General features: G+C 47.8%; 1 protein-coding gene across 1 annotated transcript in view; it reads left to right on the top strand.

Moving 5' to 3' along the window:
* Positions 1 to 25,422, top strand: part of LOC146336710 (glucagon receptor-like) — a 40,446-nt gene that overhangs the window by 6,466 nt on the left and 8,558 nt on the right. Inside the window, exons 2-7 of the mRNA XM_084818802.1 lie at positions 8,052 to 8,186; positions 9,199 to 9,295; positions 16,161 to 16,268; positions 17,835 to 17,956; positions 18,836 to 18,942; positions 22,430 to 22,586. Coding sequence (XP_084674928.1) covers positions 8,052 to 8,186; positions 9,199 to 9,295; positions 16,161 to 16,268; positions 17,835 to 17,956; positions 18,836 to 18,942; positions 22,430 to 22,586 — 726 coding nt within the window. The remainder of the gene's footprint in view (positions 1 to 8,051; positions 8,187 to 9,198; positions 9,296 to 16,160; positions 16,269 to 17,834; positions 17,957 to 18,835; positions 18,943 to 22,429; positions 22,587 to 25,422) is intronic.

Genomic DNA, 25,422 nt, shown 5'->3' with positions numbered 1-25,422 from the left:
TTCCATCGTGAATTTGTGCACAAAAGCACAAATTTTTTCATGTACATTTTTCAAATGTATACATGCTGTTGTATGCAGTTTTTTCTTTTGGTCTACATATTGCATTGAAGGCTCAGAAATGGATGGACTTCAACCACAGATTATATATGAACCTGTGTTCAGTCTGGAAGGTGCAAAGTGGGTAATCCCTGATCAAAAACGCATTGAAAGAAATTTCTCATATATCCCTAATCATAACCCACCTTCACTGCTGCTGTACTGACTGAACTATAATGGAATCAGTGCAGCTCGGCAAGAGCTTTTTATATTTTTCGATCTTCCATAGTTACTTTTATTTTGAACTAGGATCCCCCCCCAAAGTTCATCAGTGTGTTTGAAATTTACAAAACACAAGCCTTCCTCAACCTGGTGCCATCCAGATATTTTCAACTACAATTCCCCAAATCCTTAACCATTGGCCATGCTGGTTGAGGCTTATAGGATTTGTAGTCCAAAACATCTGGAGGGCGCCAGGCTGCCCTCTTAGCCAGAGTCCCAGGAAGCAACAGGTCCTAGGTAGTCCACTAGAATTTGGTGAGTGACTCCACCAGTCATAGGGTTTGATCCAGTTTTAGTCATAGAGTAGACCCATTGATTTTAATGAGTCTACTCTGATTATGACTAAATCTGGATCTATAATTTATTGTCCCATCCATGCCTGCTCTAAGTAACTAATGGTGCACTCCTACACATGTTTAAACAGAAAAAATATCCTACAAGTCCCAGCATGCCCTAGCCAGCATGACTGGCTGGGGCCTGCTGGGACTTTTAGGACTTTTTTCTGTCTAAACATGCATACGATTGCACCCTGAGGCTGCAATTCTGTGCACACTTACCTGAGAGTAAGGCCCAGTGAGCACTATGGGACTTATTTCTAAAGTAAATGTTCATAGGACTGCACTGCCATTTTATAATGCTCCCTGCTGCTCTGAACACTGAAACTGCATCCCCCAAATTCAAAAAACTTGCAATATTTTCATAAACAACAAAGTGATCCAAGGAAAGCCCTTCTTGCCAGTCCAGTGCAAGGCTGTTGGAGCTGTGTGCTGTGATGCTCAACTAGTCCTCACATGGTGGGCGTATCTGAGGAAGGCAGAGTTGTGAATTCTTCTACAGGGTCATCAATTGCACAGAAAGTGACTAGTCTTGGATTGAAGGCTACAAGCGTGCCTGTGCCTGTTAAATCTCATTGTGAGCTTTTAACGGGGCTGCATTCACCTATGTGAGTGTTTCTGACAGATGTGGCCTTCAATGAAAGCTGTTTATTTCTTCAATGAAAGCTGTTTACTTCTTGGTGTTGCTGGATATCTGGCAACAGGAGCCTTGCTGTTCAGGCCTCTTTGAATCCTGCCATTTGCCAGTTCTGTTATACTCCCTTTGGAGCATATAGGTGAAGTACGAACTCATTCATTTTCAGTTCAAGTTGGTGGGATCAAATTGCCCCTTGCCCCGACACCAACTACAGAACCAAGCAGAGTTCTGAAGAAAATGTGTAGCGGCTGCATCCTCATTAGATTGCAAGAAATAGAAAGGGATGCTTAGCCCATATATAAATAAATCTCTGTGTCATATGAATGTGCAAAGGGGGAAGGAAGTGACATGGGCAGAATTCAGGATTTGTGCCATGATTAAAGATGGGGAGAAAAGTGTTCAGTTTGCATTTTAATGGTTCCACAGTTGGCGGTTTGATTCCACCAACTTGAATTGAAAACTAATGAGTTGCTCCTTCATTAATATGAATTGCTCGTTCCTTTTGGCTCTTTGCGGGGAGCATTACAAAATGACAGCGCAACCCTATGAATGTTTACTTTGGAAGTAAGTACCACAGTGTTCATTGGAGTTTACTCCCAGTTCAGTGTGCATAGAATTGCAGCCTTAGGGCACAATCCTATGCATGTTTAGACAGGAAAAAAGTCCTAAAAGCCCTACAACCTACCTCACTTCAGATAGCTGTGGAACTCCAAGTCTCCTCTGAAGAGCTGGATAGGCAGCAGTTTATGGGTAGGCAGCCGTCTATGGAGGTGAACAACCCTTCAGATACCCTGGACCTAAGCTGCTAAGAGCTTTAAAGGCAATAGGGAGCACCTTGAATTGGGCTGGGAAATAAACTGCTTGGAAATACTAGAGTAATATGCTCTGAATAACCTCTTCCCAATGCTGCCCTGGCAGCAGCATTCTGCACTGCTTATAGTTGCCGGATACTCTTCAAGGGCAGCCCCACTTAGAGCATGTTGCAGTAGTCTAACCTGGACATCAAGAAAGCATGTCTGACAGTGGCCCAGACCTGCCTGCTGCTGTTGGCGCACCAGTCAAAGCTGTGCAGGCAATGTCTGTTGAATATTGTGTAGCAGGTGGAACAGGAATCCCATGCATAGAGGGCAGAGCCTGAAACAGTCAAGCAGAGCAGCAGGGGCACCAGGGGGAGAGTTGATGCAGAAGGGAGATGAACAGTGGCAGGATACTAGGAACTAGAGTCAGCACTCCCAGCTGCTTCTGTGGCAGTGTAGTGTTTAAAAAAAATAGAGAAAAAGGCTGTAGCTCAGGGGTAGGCAATGTTGCATCCTCCAGATGTTTTGGACTTCCACTCCCATAAGCCCCAACCTCCTTGGCAAATGGTCAGGAATTATGGGAGTTGTAGTCCAGAATATCTAGAGGGCAACAGGTTGCTTACTCCTGCTATAGCTCAGTGAGCCCTTACATATCCTGAGCAGAACAGCTGACTGCCAGACCCCCGTCTGCTAGGATTTGAAGAGACGGTATGCTGGAGTGGTTGCAGCTAAGATGATGTTGGACAGCCTGATGTTGTGCGTGTCTGGTGATTTCTCCAGTTCAAGGTTTCTTATTGGAGGAATTCAGGCTGTGATGGTGAAATTTCAGATGCCAGAGACGGGGCTGAGCATGATTTCCAATGGCTGGGGGTGGCACTTCTGTGTGTCCCCATGACTAAGCAGAATCTCAAGTCTGTAAATGAAGCAAATATGAATAAATGAAATGGATGTGTTTTGTCTTCTGTGGCTAAGATTGAACACAGTTGTATGCATGCATGGGGGGAAGTGTGCATTAAGTTATTTGTGTGTGGATTCCTGGGGTTCAGTGTCCAGCACACCGCTGGGTCTCAACCCTGCTCTCCAACCTGAAAAAAACTGCCAGGAGCCCACAACAGACAGACAGAAGGAGCAAGAAGCGGCCTGGCAGAGATGGAAGCGAGCAGTTTCTTGGATTAAGTTTGGACAAGTCAATGTGGGAAAAATGACTTGCCCCTTCAGTGTGTGTTGGAAAGATAACCTTGGACTCTTCCACATTTTTCCCAATTAGTTTAATCATGGTCTCGCGTGGGGACCAGCAGCAAATCCACCACAGTCTGCTCCTGGTTCCTGGAAAACTGGTGTCTGTGTCACATGGTTGTTTGTTTATTGTATAGAACTTGGGATTGATTGATTTTGCAAGGAGCAGAGCAGTAGCATGCAAGTACGCGCAAGTGTGGGCCAGTAAGTGTCACAGTGAAGCGTGGCTTAGAGAAAATTCAAGGCACAGAAGCTTCCCTTCTTGGTAAATGCTAATGTGTTTTGCAGCTGCGGCTGATGTGAGTTTTGCTCTTTCTGCCATATGGGGCTCAGTCCTGACTGGGATCATCCCAGCGCATCGTTGTGCCCCGCTGTGTGTGAACTTCTGAGATCCTGCTGTCGGTTCAGTATCTGCAGCACCACCTCTGCAACGCCGCCTATGCGACGATGTCAGGCAGTTAAGCATCTCCTCTCTTGGGATGCATTTTCATGAGATTCCAGCAGGTGATAACAGGGGATTCCAGCTGAATTGGGCCGTTGAATGTCACTGGAGCCAGAGATAAGATACGCATGGAGGCGAGATTTGCGCTTCCGAGGCATAACAGCAAGTGGCATTGAGATGTTGGTCATATCTCCTGGAAATTCTGATCGTTACAGGAAATGGGGCATGTTTGGAGGCAGCAGAAGGGAGATAGATGTGCAGAAATGTGCATTTTTGATTCAGGCTGTTGGCATAAGCCGGGATTTTGCTGGATTGAGGGGACTTGCCAGAAAGCAGCAGAAGCCTGCTGTGATGTGTATGTGAGGGGGCAGAGAGGCTACCTGGCCAGGAACAGAAAGGAGAAAACCATACTGGGGCAGGGGGATCATGTGTTTAATGAAGGGAAAGCGAGGGACACACAGCTAGCCTCCATCTCTGCCAGGCCGCGTTATGCTCCTTCTGTCTGTCTGTCATGGGCTCCTGGCAGTTTTTTTCAGGTTGGAGAGCAGGGTTGAGACCCAGCGGTGTGCTGGACACTGAACCCCAGGAATCCAGACGAATCCCAGCCTGCTCACTGGACTGTCTTCAGCAGGCCATTGCCAAGTCCTAGGATGGCGGCATCGCAAAGCCAAGTTCCAAGAGACAGGAGCCAGGTTAAAGGGAGGGTGTGTAAAGCTAGAGGGAGGGTGTGGATAAGAGAGGGATGTGAGAGCCAGCCTTTTCAGCTTTGCGTTGGCTGTTTGAATGGATCATCTTCTGGTCCTCCTTGAGCCGGAGTCCCTGCCTTAACAATCGGTAGGGGTGCACCAGCAGCCTAGTGTGGATGCCGTCCACCCATGTGGTGGTGTGTGCGTGTCTAAGCTGAGAGGTGCGGAACCTCAGGCCCACGGGCCACATCCGGCCCTCCGGGTTTCCCCAGATGGACACGCCCCTTTCCCTTTCCCCCAGCTGCCAATCATTTGAGGCTTTTTCAGCTTTTGTGCCCTTTCCCCTTCTCCCCTTCTAAAAGGTTGAAATGCCTCTCCAAAGGCGCATTTACTGGCAGTAAGAGCTTCAGAACGAAAATATGCTGACATTTTGGCCCCGCCCCCTTTTGCCTTCGGCTCTGCCCACCACTGGAATGCGGCCCCCGAGAGCGTCTTCTCTGCGATGGAATTGGGCTGGAAGAGCCTCAGCGTGCCTGATCTAAGAGAAGCACTGGAGAAACACAAGAGAAGTTCATGCAGCAGGAAGAGTCTCTCGATGGACATCAGTCATGATCTGCTAAATGGAAACCTTCAAGTTCAAGGGCAGTATCCTATATACTAGGTGTGGGGAACCTCCGGCCCCTGGGCCCAATCTGGCCCAGATCCCAATCTGGCCCCCTGAGGCTCCCCAGATGACTCCACCCCCTTTCCCCCGAATGGTGATCCCAGCTTTGGTGCAGTTTGGGTTCCATACTAACAGATTGAAATGCCTCTCCTAAGGCTCAGTTACAGGCTTTAAACTGAAACATGCCTGGTGTTTTGGGGACTTCTGGTATTCTTAACTCCACCCCCTTTTGCCTTTAGTCCTGCCCACCACTGGAATGCTGCCCCCAAGAGCTTCTCTGAAATAGAATCGGGCTGAAAGAGGTTCAACATGCCTGGTCTAAGCGAAGCACTAAAGCAGCCATCCCCAGCCCAGGGCCCTCCAGATGGTTTGGACTACAACACCCATCATCCTCAGCCAGCATGTCTAATGGAAGGCATGAGGTTGGGGAAGGCTACCCTAAAGGATAGCCAGGCCAGGCTGTAGGGTGGTCTATGGGTGGGCATGTGCACCTTGCAGAGGGCAGTTGCCATGCACCGGGTGCCCAGCAGGAGGCACCAGTCTCTTCCTTTCCAGTGCTGTCTCTGTGATCTTGCGTCTGATCTTACGTTGGCTGTTGGTGCTTCTCATCAATGTTCTCTCGCTGGATCCTGTCTTGCATTTAGGCACAGATCGCCAAGTCCAAAATAAATGCTGCAGCCTGACAGCTGAGAATGGTGGATGTGCATTTAAATGCAATGTAAAAAAGAAAAGAAAAGAAAGAGTACTTTTGTGATGTGTTCGTCATTTATTGATTGTGTGATCCCAGTTGTATTGTGTTTGCTGGCAGCTGCCTTGGGCACCATTTTTCAGGGGTGTTTCTGAGCGCGGGGAGTGGGATAGCAGTTCAGATTCTGAAGGAGAGCCATCAGACATGGGGGAAGTGTTTTCCCAGGCTAGTCCAGATATGAGTAGGCCTGCTTCTGAGGTTACAAACGTCCAGATGGCTGAACTTGAGGGTCCCTCCTCACCTCCCCCTGAGAGAAGCAGCGAACAGGAGGTTGACCTAATGCACCGGGTGCCCAGCAGGAGGCACCAGTCTCTTCCTTTCCAGTGCTCTCTCTGTGATCTTGCGTCTGATCTTGCGTCGGCTGTTGGTGCTTCTCATCGATGTTCTCTTGCTGGATCCTGTCTTGCATTTAGGCACAGATTGCCAAGTCCAAAATAAATGCTGCAGCCTGACAGCTGAGAATTAGCTGGTTGACCTAATAGATGCCAGATGCAGAGCAAAGAGAGAGAAGGCCGGGGCGGAACTTAGACGGTTTACTCGATTGGCCTTGCATGAGGAGCTGCGCTTACAGGCCTCATGACAAGAGAGGGACCTCCCCCCCTTAAGTTTGGCTAGCAAGACTGCCTCCCTCTTCAAACCAACTCTCGTAAATTCCATTTGAATCCGCTGAAGGCATTCCTTTGGAGATGGAAAGTCTCTGAGAATGTGCATCTGTATGACCCTGTGAAGTAAATGGTTAAACGCTGCAGACTGAAGCCTCTTGACTGTGCATGTTTGGGCTTTGAAGTGAAGTGGGGGCTGAGGGAATCCTGACACCGTTTAGCAGAATATGACTCTGTTGAATAGAGTCTAAAATAAGATGGCTGGGCTTCCCTGCAATATACACAGATACGCTGCTTGGGAAAGCATTGGGACTTCTTTTATGTGCATGCTTTGCAGAAATCCGTCCAGTTAAAAGTGTGTACACCATTTGCAACTGGTATGCTGCCACTCATATCTGGTGCTTGAGTAGCTTCACCAGAGTACAAAAAAGAAAGTGAGGATTGCATGAAACCTTATAATATAGTTCCCTCTATTACTGATGATCAGGGCTACGTGCCAATCCTTATATAGCCAAAACAGCACTTACCACACATGAGAGGGAATTATCAGGAGGTGCAGGGCAGAAATATTAGTAGATTGGGGGGACCTTAAAGAGACAACACCCCCCCCCAACAGCCCAATGAGGACTGAGCATGCTCAGTGGTAAAAGAATATTGTCTGGTGGTGGAAATGGTTGGGGGGATGGAATGGAGTTTCATGGAGGAAGGCATGGCTGGCTGGATCTGTGAACAGAAGCACTTCATACTGCAACCTTTTGTTGCAGGTCCCACTTGTACAATCTAATTCTGTAACCAGTATACATGATTTTAATTGACTGACATAATCTTGCACATGTTACTCTTTTGTTAATTCTGCTGAAGACCCATCTTGACCACTGGAAATCTTAGTCAGCAGACATTGCCCACAGACCTTTGAGCATATCTTAGCAGCAATGAGAGCTAGAAACTTGCACGCTTTCATGTTAAAAAAGAAAGCAAGCTGAGAGTCTGAGGAAGAGTGCATAATGCAGTAATAGCTCAATTTGCTCTTTTTCTGCCCTTGAAGAGAATCACAGTGTGCACATGGTAATGAAGGCGTGTGAGTCAGCCTTTTAGTCGTTCTCCCTACTGTGTTCTCTGCCCATGGTGTCTTTCATCTGTAGCCTTCCTTCAGCTGAAGTTGGATCCACAAACCTTACTGGGTTTAGCAAATAGAGCTGAAGATAAATAAACAGGCTATTTACAGCTGAATTTGACACTTTTGTTTACTGCCTGCCTGTTCGCTGTGGTCAAGGTTTCCTGATTTTAGATAAGCTAATATTTCATTTTTCTTTCTGGATCATTACCTATATCCCATTTCCTCCCACCCTCCCCTATATTTAGTTATATCCATAATGTAACAGTTACAAAAAATGAAAAGTCCTGGGAAGGGGGAAGTAAGCCTGTGATGTCCTATGAGCCAGAATAGTTCATCCATCTCACCTGTCGATATGGAGGCCTTTGCCAAGCCAGACAGACTCACTCAAACTTGTGCATCGTTTCTATAAGTTCTCCAGAGTCAACTTAAAAACTGTTTTTCCTCTTGTATTTTTTCTCTCTCCTCTCAGGGGGCCTTCGGACCACAATTTGGCTGTGCGATCCACGTTTTCCAGGAACAGCTGCTAATCATGAGGGATGCGTTTCTCTCCCGGTATACAGCAATGCAAATTCTCCTCCTTTTGATGAGCCCAGTCTTCATGGAGGTAAAAGCTCTGGACCAGCCGGCTCAATGCTTGTACCAGTGCAGGCTTTGATCCCATCACTGGGGCCCCCGCTTGGCTCCTGGACAGTGTCTCCCTGCTCACACTCATGTCCTGGGCACTATGATTGGCCTCATGGAGACTGGGAGTTAAAGGAGGTGGGGTTTGGTGGGGACAGAGTTGAACTTAGTTGTCCCTGGCGGGGAGGGCAGGGGAGGGCCTATGGCAGGCTAGCAGGGAGAGACTGGCAGGCAGGGTTGCTGTTGAATGCGTAATGGCAAGAATCAAGGCTTTCTTGCTATAATGGAAAAAGAGCAAGTTTCTAGACCTCATTGAGGCTAGGATATGCTTGAAAGTCTATAGGCAACATCTGCTGAAATCTCTGATGGCTGAACAGATGGGGAGGGGATGGGCAGAACTAATAACAAAAGGTCTAAAGCCAAGCAGGAAATAGGACTGCCCCTTAATTCTGGTCCCCTGGCCTGAGATTTGACTCTTTCCCTTAGTGACCCTGAGAAGGAGGTAAAAAACTCAAGACATCCTGCCAATTTCTAGCAACGTTGCTGGGTGCCAATTGGGAGATGCAAAATTAGTAGGGCATCTCCTTTCCCACTCCAAATTAGGCAGCCTTATCTAGTGGAGGGTGCTTTGGGTCACAGGTAGAACTATGCCCCTCTTCTCCAGGATGGGGCCATGTAGAGGGCATAGGTAAAATGAAAACTGTGCACGGTGTGCCCCCAAAAACCACAGAGCAAGCCAGCTATGTGAACACGTGGATTTCAGATACCTGCCCTCCACCCCACTGTGCCACGATTCCACCCAAGTTCAGAAAAGAGTGCGATGCTGTCCTTTCAAACGAACAAGTGCAAGTTTCTAGTCCTTATTGTGCTGTTCCTGAGTAGCAGAAACACATTGGCTAAGGTGGCACCAGGGAGGCATAGCTGCTGAAATACAGCCAGGGGCAAAGGTGGGGGGTCCTTGGCAGTGTATCTAACCTGGGTGTTGCTTTGGGCAGAGCTGCAGGGCAAAGGTTCTGGAGAAGACGCTTGAGCAATGGATGAGATATAAGGAGGAGTGCTTGAAGAAGATGGCAAGTGATCCTTATCCCTCAGGTAGGGAACTGTTTTCTCTGCTGTTGTTTGGTTTTAAAGTGGTTAAATTCATAGGGTGAATTAGCACCCACCATCTCAGATAACAGTCCGGAGAGCAGCAAAGTACTTCTGTTATGTGCATTTTGCATGGCCAGTAGAGTGGGGAAGATGTTAACACGTGTTCGGTTTATGGCTCACTAGCCAACCTGGTTTTGCATATACATCAGACTAAGACAAGAACAAGGACATACAAAATATCAACATACAAGAGGAACAAATTAAACACAATCAACTGGGAAGTAAATTACTCCTGGTAATAATCCGTTAAGAATATCAGGAGAGCCCTGCTGGATCAGACCCAGGGTCCATCTAGTCCAGCAGTCTGTTCACACAGTGGACAATCAACTGCCAACCAGGAACCCACGAGCAGGACACACATACCCTCCTGCCCATGATCCCCAGCAACTGGTGTACATAGGCATACCGCCTCAGGTACTGGAGGGAGCACATAGCCATCAGGACTAGTAGCCATTGATAGCCTTCTCCTCCAGGAATTTGTCTAACCCCCTTTTAAAGCCTTCCAAATTGGTGGCCCTCACTACATCCTGTGGTAGCGAAGTCCATAGTTTAGCTGTGTGCTGTGTGAAGACGTCCTTCCTTTTATCTGTCCTGAATCTCCCACCAATCAGCTTCGTAGGATGACCCCATTGGGTTCTAGTATTATGTGACAGGGAGGAAAAAGGCTCGCCTACCCACGTTCGCCACACCATGCGTTCTATGAATTTAGCCTAAGAACATAAGAACCACCATGCTGGATCAGACCAAGGACCTATTTAGTCTCAAACGGGGCAGACTTCAGACTTGGGGGATCTGCTTTGTCTTTTCCTGGAACCCCGAGTTCTGCTGCCTGGCGCAAAGGGTGTACGCTTAGAATTAAGGAATCCCGAGCCCAGGTTTCGAGTACCAGCACTGAATGCAGCTGCAGGCCTTCCACACACAAAATATCCATCCCTGGTTACCCCAGGCCTCCTTCATTTCAGCAGTACACTTTAGGACAGGGTGGGAAGGAATCATTCTGCTGCTAATGTTGTTAAGCAATTGGGAGAAAGAAATCTCTGCCAGGCTACTGCGGCATCACCCGGAGATCTATCAGTAGATTCAGATCTAGCTTCTGCCTGCCCCTGATCTAGTCCATCATCCTGTTTCCCATGGAGGCCAACCAGAGATTGCAATGGGAAACTCACAAGCAGGACACGAGCACAACAGCACCCTCTCGCTCAAGTTCTACAGCCACTGGCATTGAGAGGCATATTGCCTGTTTATAATTCCCATGTGTATAATGAGTCCTGATTCTTATGTGCCGAAACTCCGATGCGTGGTAGTGGGGCAACACCTGTCCCGAAAGACCAAGTGCTTTCGGGTCTCAATTCAGGGTGTTGGTTTTAACCTCCAAAGCCCTGAGGGCGCAACCGTGTGCGTGTTTAGAGAGAGAAAAGTCCCACATCTCCCAGCATTCCCCAGCCAGCCCAGGTCTGGACGACATGACAAGCTGTGGCCGGGGCTTGAAAAGGCAACCTGGCACCCACGGGTGTTGCATCTTAAATAAGCCATGGTCAGCTGCGATGGTTGTACGAACCAGGTCACTGTTAGTAACTAAGCTTTAGGAGAGGCATTTCAGCCTTTTCATGTGGGGGTGAGGAATGCACCGAAGCCGGGAAACAACCAAAGAATTGGCGGTCAGGGGAAAGGGGCCAAGGGAAGGGGGCGTGGCCCTCTGGGGACCCCAGAGGGCCCAACAGTCCCCCACGAAAGAATGGATTTGGCATCCAGATCTGAGATTCCACACCACTGCCACAAAGGGAAAATCTCCCCATTGGCCCCAATGGCAGCTTATTTTCTAAGGTATTGTCTGTGTGGGGTGGGGTATTGCGGTATTGTGGGGTATTGCGGTATTGTCTGCTTGGGGTGATTTATGGCAGGGTGGGGGCGGGGAGGGCTAAATCTCTCCTGCCCATGCACTGCGATCCCAGTAACTATGCCATTAGCATAATGTGGCGTTTGGCCATGGCAGAGACTTTCTTTTGCTGCCTGTTGGGTTCGACTTCGGGCATTGTGCTGCTGCTGGGAAGCTGATTGTGTGGAGCAAAGCGAGTGCCGATAAGACTCACATCTGAGAAGAGTGGCAGGTTCACACTGAGCTGCCTTCCGGGACAGCTTGGCAGGATGCAGTCACTCAAACCAGCGGCTAATTCAGGTTTAAGAATGAGGACGGGCAAACATGTCACTTTAGGACAAAAAGACTTTGGTCAAACAAACAAACGTCTTTCCAAAAAAACTAATAAATGAGACGGGAGTGGAAATATATTGGATTCAAATGTCCTGATGCCCAGTTGTTGCCTCTTTTGGGGAGGAGGTTATTATACAGAGAAACTTTGTATTAGAACACTGTTTAATATTTACTGATGTACATGGACTTTCAAATTATCTACCTGCTTCCTGGAAGCTAATGCACTGTCAACATAAATGGATTCCCCGTGCCCTTTTGACAGCTAAAAGACTGATATTACAACAATGGAAGGAGAAACCGTCAGCTCCTATAATGCAAAGGATTGAGGACTTAATTATGCCATTTACAAACATGCATACATACATACATATGCCTTCGTTGGAGTTTATGTATAACTTATTTTATTTTCTAGAAAGCTGTATCTTATCCTATGAATTATATATATCGGGAGTTGGTGCCAAGAACGCCAGCCTGCTTCTCCGCCATGAAGCTAGGCCTTGCTTTCATGTCTGAGGCAACCACCTGGGAGTGTGTGTTATCTGGGGAGCGCCTCTGTCCTGCTGCTCAAGGCAAGGCTCAGTCCTCCGTAATTGGGCAAGTGATAACAGCTGGGTTTGGTGGGAAGATCCCACCTCCTTCTGGGGTGAGGGTAGGGGACCCAAGAACTGGGCTGGTGATTGGCTGGGGAAAAACTGCCTTGGGTTGCCAGGGCTGAGCCTTAAAAGGAGCTGAGGCAGAGGCGTCTTTGTGTCCCCTCGTCATGGTGGCCTTTGGACCTGGCTCAATGGCTGGACTATCTCCCGGGAGGCCCTTCCTTTGTTATGTACAAGGATAGGTTAGCCAGCTTTTGTTAATTTGCTTGGGTGTGCTGTTAAAAGGTTGTGCATAAAGATTCCTTTCTTGAATATTTTTGCTTTGTACCCCTCTGTACAATCTACTACCTCCACCCTTCCCTTTCCCTCTACCCTTCTTCCTTAAATAAACATTTACCCAACTTAAGGTTGGTGTGATTCCTTCTGGGTAACCTCAATGCTAATTTCAGTGCCTCTTGGCCTGGGAGGGTGGCTACTGGGTTGTCTTTGGGGAATTTGGGATGGGAATGGGCCTGTCCTACCTTGAAGGGGAGTTGGAACTAGTTTCAGCTCTCCTTCACAGTTGGTCATCCCTTTCTGACTGCCTTCCTGTTGACTGATCCTCATGAAACATGCTTCATTCGAAAACTCTTGACATAGAGATTGCACGGAAAACAACAGTTTTCACTATAATTCAAAGTCGGGAGTTTATTTAGGTCCATAAATCTGTTTTTTTTTTTTTTTTAAAGAATTAGGCTATCTTCTATAACAAAGTACTATGAAGTTTCATTTTTAATATCAAAAAATGTCAAGTATAATTAAACAAACATAATTAATTGCAAATTGGAGCAAAATGAAATATGAACACCAAAAAGGTCTCTGTACACCTTTATAAACACAGGTGCAGGCGAAAGTACAATGATATCCAAGTAACAGACAGCCTGTAAACAAATCATGAAGCGTTTAAGAGACACCTACAGTTAAAAGTAAGCCAGTCAAAGTTTAGTTTACACCAAGAATACTTCATTTAAGGAAGTTCTGTAAAGATAAAAGATGTAGCACTTCAAATGTTTCAATAAATGCAGTTAGTAAAGTTAAACCTTTCATTAGTTTTGATTTTTCTCCATGAACTGTCTTCCCTGGGAATCAAGTGCTTATGTGTGTGTGTGTGTGTGTGTGTGTGTGTGTATAAACAAGCACATACATATACATACTGTGTGTATATATACACACACACACACATACACACACACTTCATATGTATTAATTGAAATTGATGCATTCAGTCACGTTGACATGCTTTTTCCTTCTTCTTTGGTTTTGTCTTGCTTTGTTCTGTTGAAATTTACAACAAAAAATATTTTTAAAAATGTACTGATTTCATGTGACATAAGATAGTAATCTCGAAAGGAGGGTCAGTGGCTTCCGTCACCTCTGCCAGCTCCCCTCTCTCTTTTGTCATGCTGTGAGCAGGGTCTTCCATGGTGGCTTTCTTGACTTGCCTGACAGCATGTAATTCATTTATACAGTTTGGTGCTGCGAAATGTGCCATGGGCTTAGATTGCTTTAAAAGAGCGTTAGAGATATTCGCAGGGCATGAAGTGTCTCTCCATGGACATCAGTCATGATTTGCTAAATGGAAACCTCCCAAGTTCAGGGGCAGTATCCTATATGCCAGGTGTGGGGAACCTCTGGCCCATGGGCCAAATCCAGCCCAGATCCCAATCTGGCCCCCTGGGGCACCGCAGATGACTCTACCCCCTTTCTCCCAACTGCTGATCCCAGCTTTTGTGCAGTGCATTTCCCAGCTTTTGTGCAGTTTTGGGTCTGTAGTAACAGGTTGAAATGCCTCTCCTAAGGCTCAGTTACAGGCTTTAAACTAAAACATGCCTGGTATTTGTTGGACTTTGGGTATTCTTGGCTCCATCCACTTTTGCCTTTAGTCCCACCCACCACCGGAATGCAGCCCCCGAGAGCTTCTCTGCAATTGAATTTGGCTCTCAGGCAGAAAGAGTTCAACACCCTTGTTTTAATGGCTGGAGACGATTCCTGAATAGGCGGTCCACCTGCAGGGGCCACATTGAGTGCTTTGGATATTTGTGTATGAGCAATAGCAAGGGGTAGTTTGCAGTTTGGAGGCTGAAGGTGCTGTGAGTTGTCTGCCGATGAAGCCTTGCGGGGTATGGGGTCTCTGGGTTGTGGGTCTGTTGCTTTGCAGGGGTGCTTGCAGGGTTCCTTCACTTTTGCTCTGCTTCTGTAGTTCTTGTAAATAAATGGAATATTACTAAGACTCCCAAAATCTCCAAAGCTCCTTTCTCTATGTGCAGTTGCACTGCAGTGCAACTGCGCATAGAGAAAGGAGCTCTGGAGATTTAAGATGTCTTAGTAATATTTCATTTATTTACAAAAACTACTGCCTGGGGAAGCAGATAGCCTGTGCCAATTTTCTGCCTGCTCAGACACATCTGCAGTATTCAGGTAAGCCCACCCACCTGTGATGTGTAACCATCCTCATTGTAAAGTCTAAGAATGTGACACTGATGCTGCACCAGCTGCACGGGTTGCCATTGTGTTTTTGAGGCCAATTTAAAGTGCTGTTTTCAGCCTTTAAACCCTTAAATGGTTTGGGCCCAAGTTACTTGAAGGGCTGCCTTCTCCTGTACCAGCTTGCCCATCCTCTGAGGTCATCAGCAGAGCCCATTCTCACTTGCCCACTGCCAAGGGAGGTGAGGCTGTGGGTACAAGGGAGAGGGCCTTTTCAGTAGTGGCCCCACACCACAGGAATCAACTTCCATCAGGGGTTCGTCAGGCCCCTTCCTTTAGGAAAGCACTGAAAACCTATCTGTTTTCAGTGGCCTTCCCTTAACTCTGGGCCATTGGTTTTTACTGGTAAGTTTTGTTTTTATTGCTTTTAACTTGCAATCTTGGTTTTTATAGATTTTATTGAGCCATTTGATGTTATGGATTTTTAAAACTGTGTCCATTTCACGTGGTTTTTATCTGTATGTCACCTTGAGAGGGTTCTACCCTTGAAGGTGACCTAAAAATAATTTTAGATAGATGGATAAGTAGGTGGGTGGATAGATAACAAATGTGACTGTCACCATTTTCTTTATGGCTTTCACCATGATTAGAAAAAACTAGAGACACGAATCATAGAATTGTGAGTAGACATGCGGAGGCTTGGTATTTGGGATGCTACTTGAAAGTGCTACTGATTCAGTCCTGCTTGCTTTTGAGTGGACGTGCAGAAGCCTTGTTTTGCTTACTCCTGAGCAGACTTAAAATGGTAATAATCACATTTGGTCCTGACCATAGATAGAATGTGGCCCCCAAGAACTTTTCCATTTTGCAGCTTGACCCTTGAGCTGAAAAGGGTTTCCCACCCTCTGTTACGGGATTGCAGGGAGGAATCTTTTCTCCAAGAAGCCACCATGGCTTCTCCCTTGCCACGGTGCAGGCTGCACGTGTGCCTGTGGTTTACACAATTACCCGCGCTGCAGTGCAGGTTGGCATGTCGTGTGAACCTGGCGTGCGATGCGGTGGCGGTAGCTTCATACCCACCCTACAACCCCTACTGTAGCGTGGGTAATTATGTACACAATGGGCACATGTGGGGAAAGGGGTGAAGTCACGATGGCTTCCTTCCCCCCCATGATCGTCCAAACCCAGACATAGAATATTCAAAACATTTTACATGAATTCTCTCAATCATTCATAGAACTACTTTGCAAGGTAGGGCAGCATTATTATCCTCCTATTGTAGACTGAGAGAAGGCAGAATACCCAAGTGTCATGAGATTCACATCAGGGACACTGCTGTTCACAGCTCAGCCATGCAGCAACAGAGACAGTGGGAGGTGCAATTAGCATTGTCCTTTGGGGTGTTGGGCTGAGTAGGTTGCCCTTCCCCCAACCTAGTGCCCTTCAAATGTCTTGGACCACAACTCCCATCATCCCCAGCCACATTGGCCATTGGATGACAAGCCTCACCCTGACTGGACGGTCTTGCTTCTCTCCCTTGCAGGGCTGTTTTGCAACCGAACGTTTGACATGTATGCGTGCTGGCCAGACGGGAGCCCAGGTGCCCTCGTCAATGTCTCCTGCCCTTTCTACCTGCCCTGGTATGAAAAAGGTGAGGACGTCCAACCTGTCCATCACAGCCGGCATCACAGCTGCGTCGTCTCCAGGCCATGCAGGGCAGATCTCGGGGCAGAATCGCTGTCCTTGGTGCTGAAATTGCAGCTTTGCTAGGCCAGCCCATCCAGCTGCTGTTGAAAACGACAGTGCTTGTTTCCCCCTTCCCACGCCTCTGTGATGGCTAGGTTATCCCATTCACTGACATAATCACAATGTGTGTTTTCTCTGCTACTGCCAACGGCTGCCAGTGATATGGGGCAGAGAAATATAGATGACGAGGACTGGGTAAGTCGAACTTGATATTACACAGAGGAGCTAGGGGAACTCCGATACCGGGGCTGCCATTTTTGGTGGCAGCCCTGTGTCCTCTGAAGGTGCCTTAGACCAAGTCAGATGACTGGCCTATCTTGCCTGGAGCTGCACGTAAATTGAACCCGGGGCCTTCTGCATGCAAAGCACATGCTCGGCCCCCTCGCCAGCGATGTGTAATGTGGTAAGATTTTAACTTGGGACTTCATAGCCCACTTGCTTAGTCACTATGTTACTTGCTCTGGATAAGTGCGTTCTGCTGACCATTTGCACTGACCATTGCCCCATTTAATTTGGAGCTTAAAACAATGAGGGGCTCCTGCCTGCCTCTGGTAGCTCACTGGGTGTGGGTGGCTAGAAACCACTCTTCTCCAACCCAGTGCCCTCCAGATGTGTTGGACTAGAACTTCCATCATGCCCAGCCAGTGTGACCTTCTTTCTTCTCCATCCATTTGTGCAAGCCGCCTTCCCCAACCTGGTGCCCTCTGGATGTCATGGACTACAACTTCCATCATCCATAGCCAGCGTAACCTTTCTTCTCCATTCATTTGGGTAAAGCTGCCTTCCCCAACCTGGTGTCTTCCAGATATGTTGGACTACAACTCCCATCAGTCCCAGCCAGCATGGCCCTGTGGGCTGGGGTTGATGGGAGTTGTAGTTCAACCCATCTGGAGGGCGCCAGGTTGGGAGAAGCTGTACAGCATCAGTGCGTGTGGCCCACCCAGCAAGGTTTTTGTCCCACCTGTTATACTCACAATGGACTTGTTTGTGGTGCTTCCCCCACCAAACAGCCTCAATTTGGAAGGCTGGTTTAACCGTTTACTCTACACAGGGCAAACGTCTGGTGGCTGTGAGAGGTAGAGCAGTTCAGTACATGGATCCATAGATCCCTACCACTACAAATAAGGCAGGCATCAACCCGTCTGGGTTTTCAGTGCCTACTAAAAACATACCTTTTCCAACAGGCACTCCCAGGGAAGTAATCTTTGTCCTCTGTACCTCGCTTAGAAATTTCTGCAATTTAAGTGATTCAAAAATATTGTTAAATAGTTAATAAATTACACGTCCAGCGCATCTCAGAATATCCCCTGGTGAATCTTGCAGTCCTCACTGGAGTTATAGAATGCTGTACCCACATTTTATTTTTGCACAATTCTCTTGCAAACACGTAGCTGTTGTCTGTTGATTCACCTGTTTCCAAAGAGGATTCCAAACATGTCTGCTGGTTAAGTCTGGCTTCTTGTATTTGCAGTCAGGTATGGCCAGGTGAGCCGCAAATGTGGATCTGATGGGCACTGGGTGCTGCTGAATGGGACGGAGCTCTGGAGGGACCACTCCCAGTGCAAGGAGGGGATGGAAGCCAGCACCGAAGAGGTGAGAAGAAACACCTGTCAGAGTGTCTTGGCCCTTGGTAACGCTGAGGTTGCTGTCTCTTTATGGCTTCCGATGGGTGGCGCGCGCAGCTGGGGAATCGCCTGTGGAAGGCACTGAGGAGGAACGAGTTGCATGCCACTAGGGCAGGGGGTCCTCAACCTTGGGTCTCCAGATGTTGGACTGCAGTTCCCATCACCCCCAGCCAGCATGGCCAACAGCCAGGGGTGATGGGAGTTGTACTCCAGCATGTGGGGACCCAAGGCTGGGAACCGCTGTACTAGGGTTCCCACCTTGTCCTTTTACCCTGGACTTTCTGTGAATGCTTGGAGTGGATAATGGTGGGAGACGTGGGGGCTCTTGAATGTTCAGCTCTCATTGCCTCTGCCGATAAAAGGTCAAGCAGTGTTGTACCCACTTTCTTTGTGAGAAGTGGACCTGCTCCCGCCTTCCGTTGTTCTGCCCAATAAAAGCAAAAGCACTGGGATGACTGGCAATTTGAATAAATGACTCCAAGGGTAGTATCCAAGGTTAGTCCTACATAGAATGGACCTGTTGTAGTGAATGAGACTTAAGTTAGTCACAACTAACTTAAGTCCCATTCATTTGTCTATGTAGAACTAACATTGGAAACTACCATTAGTTTCCTTCCTCGGCTTTCTTCTTTTCATTCCAACTCGCGTCCCAGTAGGCCTCCATGCCACACAACCGTATTGTTTTAATAATCCTTCAAACGCATTTTTCTAAAATAATCTTCCTCTCCCAACCCTTCCTCTTCCCGGGCAACTTTGCATTACAGTTCCTCCCCCCCCCCCCCCGTTGACTAGTGGCTGCGACAGAGGAAACGTTCTGTCTCATGGGGCCTCCTTCTCTCCTGTACAGGAAGGAGTCCACCAGCTGATGGTCAGCTTGAAAGTCCTCTACACAGTGGGCTACTCCCTGTCGCTGCTGGCGCTCGTCTTGGCTCTGCTCATCCTTACTGTCTGCAGGTACTGCAGCCAGGTCTCGGCCTGGCACAGAGCAGAAAGGTCTGTGGGGCGGCGGCTGATGCGTCTGCCTCTCACAGCTGCCACGCAGCTCTGTGTCGCTGTGTGTAGTTTTGTTCTGCAGAGGCACTGCTGTGTCTTGTTTGTGTGGGTTTTGTCGCTGTATGTCTGGAGTCTTATCTGAAATGGAAAGTTCTGGGGAAAAAGAAATCCATGAAACATGGCTGTGATATTCCTGGATGTATTCGGGTGACTCCCTTGCCACCTCCAGGCTGTGCGCATCTGGCATGTATGTGGACATATTGTTACGCTCACTTCTCTGAGTGGTGAGAAGCTACAGGGGCATAGCGCTTTACCTGGCTTTCGTTTCCTTTGGAAGGCAGACGGTCCCTGGAGGCTTATTGGCATCTTGTAATATTGGTGTTTTATGTACAAATATACAAATCGAACATAGGTGGAGGCACATAGTTTAAATATTCCAGTGGCCAGCCAATGTCCACTGCTATGACCAAAAATCTTTAGGGAGATAGCCAGAGGCTGAAGATGCTTCCACAGCTTGAATTCATGGCTTCTTCATGTGGAGCTTTTTTCCTGCTATTGAGTTTGCTCACTCACAGAAGTTTGCGGGCCCTTTAGATGACGTTGTGAACCTCCAGGGCGTTTCCCGCACTAAATGACCTTTATTCCATTTTTAAATAGTTTGCAGATAATGAGCTATCAAATTACCCCGCTTGAGTTCCCTCTGTGAAAAAGGAAAAGCCGCAAGAAGAGGAGCGAGAGCAATGAAACATATGGAAGACTCAGATAAGGGGGAAAGGGGAGGGGGAAAGGAAGCATGTGTAAAGGGATTCGGCTGTGATCCTGCATTTAAAACGGAAGCAGAAAGCCCCCTTGTAAATGCGGGATTCTAGGCTGGTGTAGAGACGCTCTCAGCAATGTGTCTGTTTGCAGTCTGCCCCAAAACTGCATTCTGTCCCCTTCCCCGATCTCTCTCTCTCTCTCTCTCTCATGCACATGCACGATTACATCATCAGCTATGGGGTGGGGGAGAGCTAAGCCCCTATTCCCAAATTCTCACCGTCTGGAAGAGTCATAGAATCATAGAATAGCAGGGTTGGAAGGGGCGTACAAGGCCATCGAGTCCAACCCCCTGCTCAATGCAGGAATCCAAGTCAGAGCATCCCTGACAGATGACTGTCCAGCCTCATCTTGAACGTCTCCAGTGTGGGGGAGCCCGCCACCTCCCTAGGTAATTGGTTCCATTGTTGTATTGCTCCAGCAGTCAGGACGTTTTTCCTAGGGATGTCAGAGAATTCCGCCACGGATCTCGGTGAGTCCGAATGCCAGTGCATTCGGCCCCCCGAACTCCGTGGTGGAACGGCCTGCTGCCCCCCCCCGGATCCCCCCTGGGATGAGACTTACCTGGGGCGGATGTTCCAGGCGGCGGCGGTGGCGGCTGGTCTTCCGACCGGCTGCCGCCACTGCCATTTGCAGTCTTGTAAAAAAAAATGACGACGTGCTAGGCTATGTAAAGATTTACGTAGCCTATCATGGCTGGGTTTAAAAAAACAAAACAAAAAACGACATGATAGGCTACGTAAAGATTTACGTAGCCTATCATGGCTGGGTTTAAAAAAAAACAAAAACGCGTACACAAATGTTGGCGGCTACGGCCGCCGCCTTTTGCGTTCCTTATTTTTGGCTGTCTTAGTCTACGTAAATATTTACGTAGACTATGATGGCGAAAATAAAGGGGAACGCAAATAGCGTAGCGGGCGCTATTTGTGTCCCTTTTTGATTCGCCGTTTTAGCCTACGTAAATATTTACATAGGCTAAAACAGTGAATCAAAAAGGGACGCAAATATCGCCCGCTACGCTATTTGCGTTCCCCTTTATTTTTGCCATCATAGTCTACGTAAATATTTACATAGATTAAGATGGCCAAAAATAAGGAATGCAAATGGCGGCGGCCGTAGCCGCCACCATTTGCGTACGCAGTTTTTGTTTTTTTCCCAGAGCTCTCCGCGGCCGGAAATCCGGCTGCGGACGGCTCTGGCCTGGCTGGGCCTGGCTGGCTGCTCCGTGGAGCTGCCACGGAGCACAGCCGGCCATGGAGGATTCCGAGGGGGAGGAACGGATCGCCTCCTCCCCCATCGAGGATTCTGGGGGGAGGGACGGAACGCCCTCCCCCCATCAACATAATCCGCGGAAAGGTAAGTGACTTTCGCACATTCTTAGTTTTTCCTGATGTTCAACCGGAAACTAACTTAAGACTCAATGCAACTAACTTAAGACTCAATGCTGTGCATGTTTAGACAGAAAAACATCCTACAACTCCCAGCATTCCCCAGCCAGCACTGCTGGCTGGGGAATGCTGGGAGTTGTAGGACGTTTTTCTGTCTAAACATGCACAGCATTGTACCTTTGGTCACTGTGGGCCAGCTACTGAGAACAACCGGCCAGTCTCCCTGACAGTGGGAAGATCCTCTGCTGGGGCTATCAAGGCAGTCTCCAGTTCCATGGACCCTTTTTGTCCAACCCTCAGTCTCATAACACCATGAAGCCGCCTTCTCCCAAGTCAGACCGCTGGTTCATCAAGCCTACGGCAGTCTGGTCCATCAAGCCTATGGAGGCATGCTTCCTAGTCAGTCAGCCATCTAGTCCAGTGCCCTGCTTGATGCAGGGACAACTCCAATCGATTCCAGTGCCCAACAGCTCTTACTGTCAAGAGGTTTCATGTCAGCTTCGTTGGCTGGTTTATGTTTCTCTCACAGTCGTTGGTTGGTGCAGAGCCATCGGGTGGGGTGGGGGTGGCTAGCGCCCCACCTTCGTTACATTCATTTATTGATTACATTTCTTTATTCATACATTTATTACAAAGCCAAAGCTCTTTGGGCAGTTTACAAAGATGAAAAACCATAAAAAATACATTATACGAAGTGTAAAAACCTTTTATGTACAAGCATGTGCAATGACAGCACACACACACACATATATCTAAAACCATTTTAAACAATCAACACTACGAAAATTGCAGCACCTGATTAAAACCTCATCATATGCTGCCAAATGCCCGAGAGAAAAGATGGGGCTGAAAAGATGACAATGTTGGTGCCAGGTGGGCCTCGTGTGTAAGATTATTCCAGAATGGGGGGGCACCACCAAGAAGGCCCTCTCCCTTGTTGCTGCCTTCCGAGCCACCCTTGGAGGAGGCACCCAGGGGAGGGCCTCAGATGGTGAATGTAGCATATGGGTCGGTTCATTCAAGACGAGGCTGGACAGCCATCTGTCAGGGATGCTCTGACTTGGATTCCTGTACTGAGCAGGGGGTTGGACTCAATGGTCTTATAGGCCCCTTCCAACCCTACTATTCTATGGTCCTACGCTGGGAGAGGCGCTCTATCAGGTATTGCAGTCCCAAGTTGTGTAACACTTGGTAGGTTAAAACCAGCACTGTGTGCTAATTGCTACCTCTTTTTGGTCCCACAGGAAGCTTCGCTGCACTCGGAACTACATTCACGCAAACCTCTTTGCCTCCTTTGGGCTTCGGGCCCTGTCTGTGATTGTGAAGGATGCATTGCTGGAGAAGATGTGGGGGAGGGAGCCCTTCGAGGTGTCTGACTGGGAGGCCCTGCTGAGTCAGGAGGCAAGTACGATGGCCAAGGCCCCTTCCGGTGAAATGGAGATAAAGGTTTCCATCTAGCTTAGCGTCACTGCATGGGAATGGCTTCGACTGGGCCTACATACACATCCAGCAGAATGACGTGGTCACGAAGGTGGTTGAATGGAGTGTACCATTACAGGTGGTGGGAGAGAGATACCACTTTTGAATGCTTCCCCCAAGTTGAAAAAACCCCCAACTTCTTGCAAATTGCAAATGAACATGTCATCGAGAGGGATTGTAACCCAGCCCTCTGACTGCTTTGCTGCTTTTCTGATTGCAAAGTTTTTAACGTAGGGAAGCATTAAAAAGAAATTGAACCCCCCCCTCCAACTGGCAGCCTGAATTGGTACAGTCTCTACCATCTCATCACGTGGTGTCTGGTAGACCAAGCTGTAGTGAGCTGGTTAGTGAGCAAAAAAGAGGACTTCACAGATTTCCGGTATGCTGGTGGTAGACCTGTATAATTCGGCATAACCGGCAGGCGTAATTTTATGTTATTTATTTAAAACATTTCTTGGCCGCCTTTGAGGGCAGAAGCCCTCCCAAGCAATAAAATACATAAAAACAGTTGAAATATTAAAAGCGATAAAAACATAAACACAATAGAACAGCAATAAAAACAAGAGAAGCCAACAATAAAACAAGTGACAGCAACAACAGCAATCATATTGAGAGAAGACCATGGCAAAATAATATGGTTAAGTAAGCAGGCCTTTTACACCAGGCCTTCATAGAATCATAGAATAGTAGGGTTGGAAGGGGCCTACAAGGCCATCAAGTCCAACCTCTTAATTGGTTCCAAGCAAGTACAGCTTCACATGTCAACAACTGTACATTGCTAAGCCTCTGCCCAGTAATCTCGTGAAATGAAAGAGATAATGGTGCTGCCTTGATTCTCACAGAAGAACTGGGAGACACTCCTCTCTCAAGAGCTGGAATGTTGAGGCTTTAATCTCAAAGAAGGGGTGAATAATTTCCCAGCCTGCGGTGCTTCGAGCACCTTTGCGGCGGAGATGCCCCCTTCTCCTGAATGTGTGTCTGCTGGCCTGCTAGATCCTGATCATAGAACCCTAGAATAGTAGGGTTGGAAGGGGCCTACAAGACCATGTAGTCCAACCCCCTGCTCAATGAAGGAATCCAGGTCAGAGCATCCCTGACAGATGGCTGTCCAGCCTCATCTTGAATGCCTCCAGCGTGGGAGAGCCCACCACCTCCCTAGGGAATGGGTTCCACTGTCATATTGCTCTAACAGTCAGGAAGTTTTCCTGATGTTCAGCTGGAATCTGGCTTCCTGTCACTTGACAGGGGAGAGAGGCATTGCCTGTCAGCTCATGAGCTGAGGGTGAGCATTGTGACGTATCCCCCTTCCCTCACCTGTGATGATTATACCATCACCACTCATAAATATTTTGACAACACCAAGTACTGATTCTAGCTCCAGAATTTCAGTACCTCTATATTCCCTCAACCTCTTCCTTGAGGTAATACCTTGGAGTGAGTGTGTGTGGAAGAAATACATCAACTCTGACCTAAGCAACTGCTTTATCAGGACGCTCACACCACCCTCCTCCTCATGGGCAGAGAACCTTCAATTTCTGTGTGTGTGTAGATTCCTAAACTTTGGCCTCTTTCTTTCATAGTTCCATTTAACCCTTCATCCAGTAACAAATGAGACCGAGAATGGCATGGTTTAAAAGAACAAATGAAAAATGAAACTTTACACGGTATAGGATGTTCCAATGCAGTTTGAGTTTTATGTGGTAAAAATTCTTGTTTCAGGTTTTTATTAATGCCTTACCTACTTTACCCTTTCTAATAATAAAGCTTTAAAATAATAAATATACCTCCATCCACCTCCCAAGGGAATCTAACCACCCCCAAAGCTAGAGCGCAGCACCCTAATCCTACCCCTCAGAAAGCCAAACCCCATCTAAATCTCTAAAGAAAACCAAGTGCCTGTTATTCCCTCTCCCCCAACTGAAAAAGCAACCCATCAAGGAGACACCATTTACATCTGAGCAGTCTAACTCCCCACTCCCACCTACTTACCGTAGCCTTTAGGAGAAAGGCTATGTTAGAATACATCAATCAAGCACATCAACATTAAAATAGACAATTGAACAACAAAATGCCATTTTGTCACAGGCATGTAGCAGAAAAGCTTGTAAGATCCAGTCTACAGGCTTTGCGCTTTGGTCTCGCTCCAAGGGGCAATATGCGTGCAGGCCAGCTTGGAGAAACCTGTGGCCCTAGGAACAGCTTCTCCATCTGTCTTGGGGGTCCAGATAGACATTTCAGCTGTGACGGCTTCATTGGCTGAGGAGAGGTGTGAGCTTTCTTTGCATGTATATTCTGCATCTATTTTCTATCAATAAACTGTTGTCCTTTTGCACAAATGGCATTGCTTCATCTTGGTAATCAACAGAATCTGTTTTGGCTGGGACCTGACAGTATCAGGGCCCCAGATCAATACACAAGCCTTGCTTTGTTGATGGTACTGACCAGTGTTGTATAGTGGTTAGAGCAGGGGCGCAGAGCCTCAGATCTGGCCTTTCTGGGGTCCCCATCAAATAGCCACACCCCATCTCCTGGCCCCACCCCCTTTTCCCCAACCACCAATCCTGTGGTGGTTTCCTGGCTTTTGTGCAGTTTTCCCCCCATGCTAAAAGGCTGAAGCCCCTCTCCCAAGGCTTCGTTACAAGCAGGAAGCGCTTTAAGTTAAAATAGGTTGGCATTTCTGGCCCTGCCCCTTTTGCCTTCAGCCCTGCCCACCCCTGGAATGCAGAGCTTCTCTGAAATGTCATTTGGCCCTTGGGTT

This window comes from Heloderma suspectum, chromosome 12 (genome assembly GCF_057233095.1).
Source record: "Heloderma suspectum isolate Gila_16-S chromosome 12, 16-S_ref, whole genome shotgun sequence".
NCBI classification, from domain to species: Eukaryota; Metazoa; Chordata; class Lepidosauria; order Squamata; family Helodermatidae; genus Heloderma; species Heloderma suspectum.
Note: the sequence above shows the minus strand (reverse complement) of the source record. Positions and strands in the feature narration are given on the sequence as shown.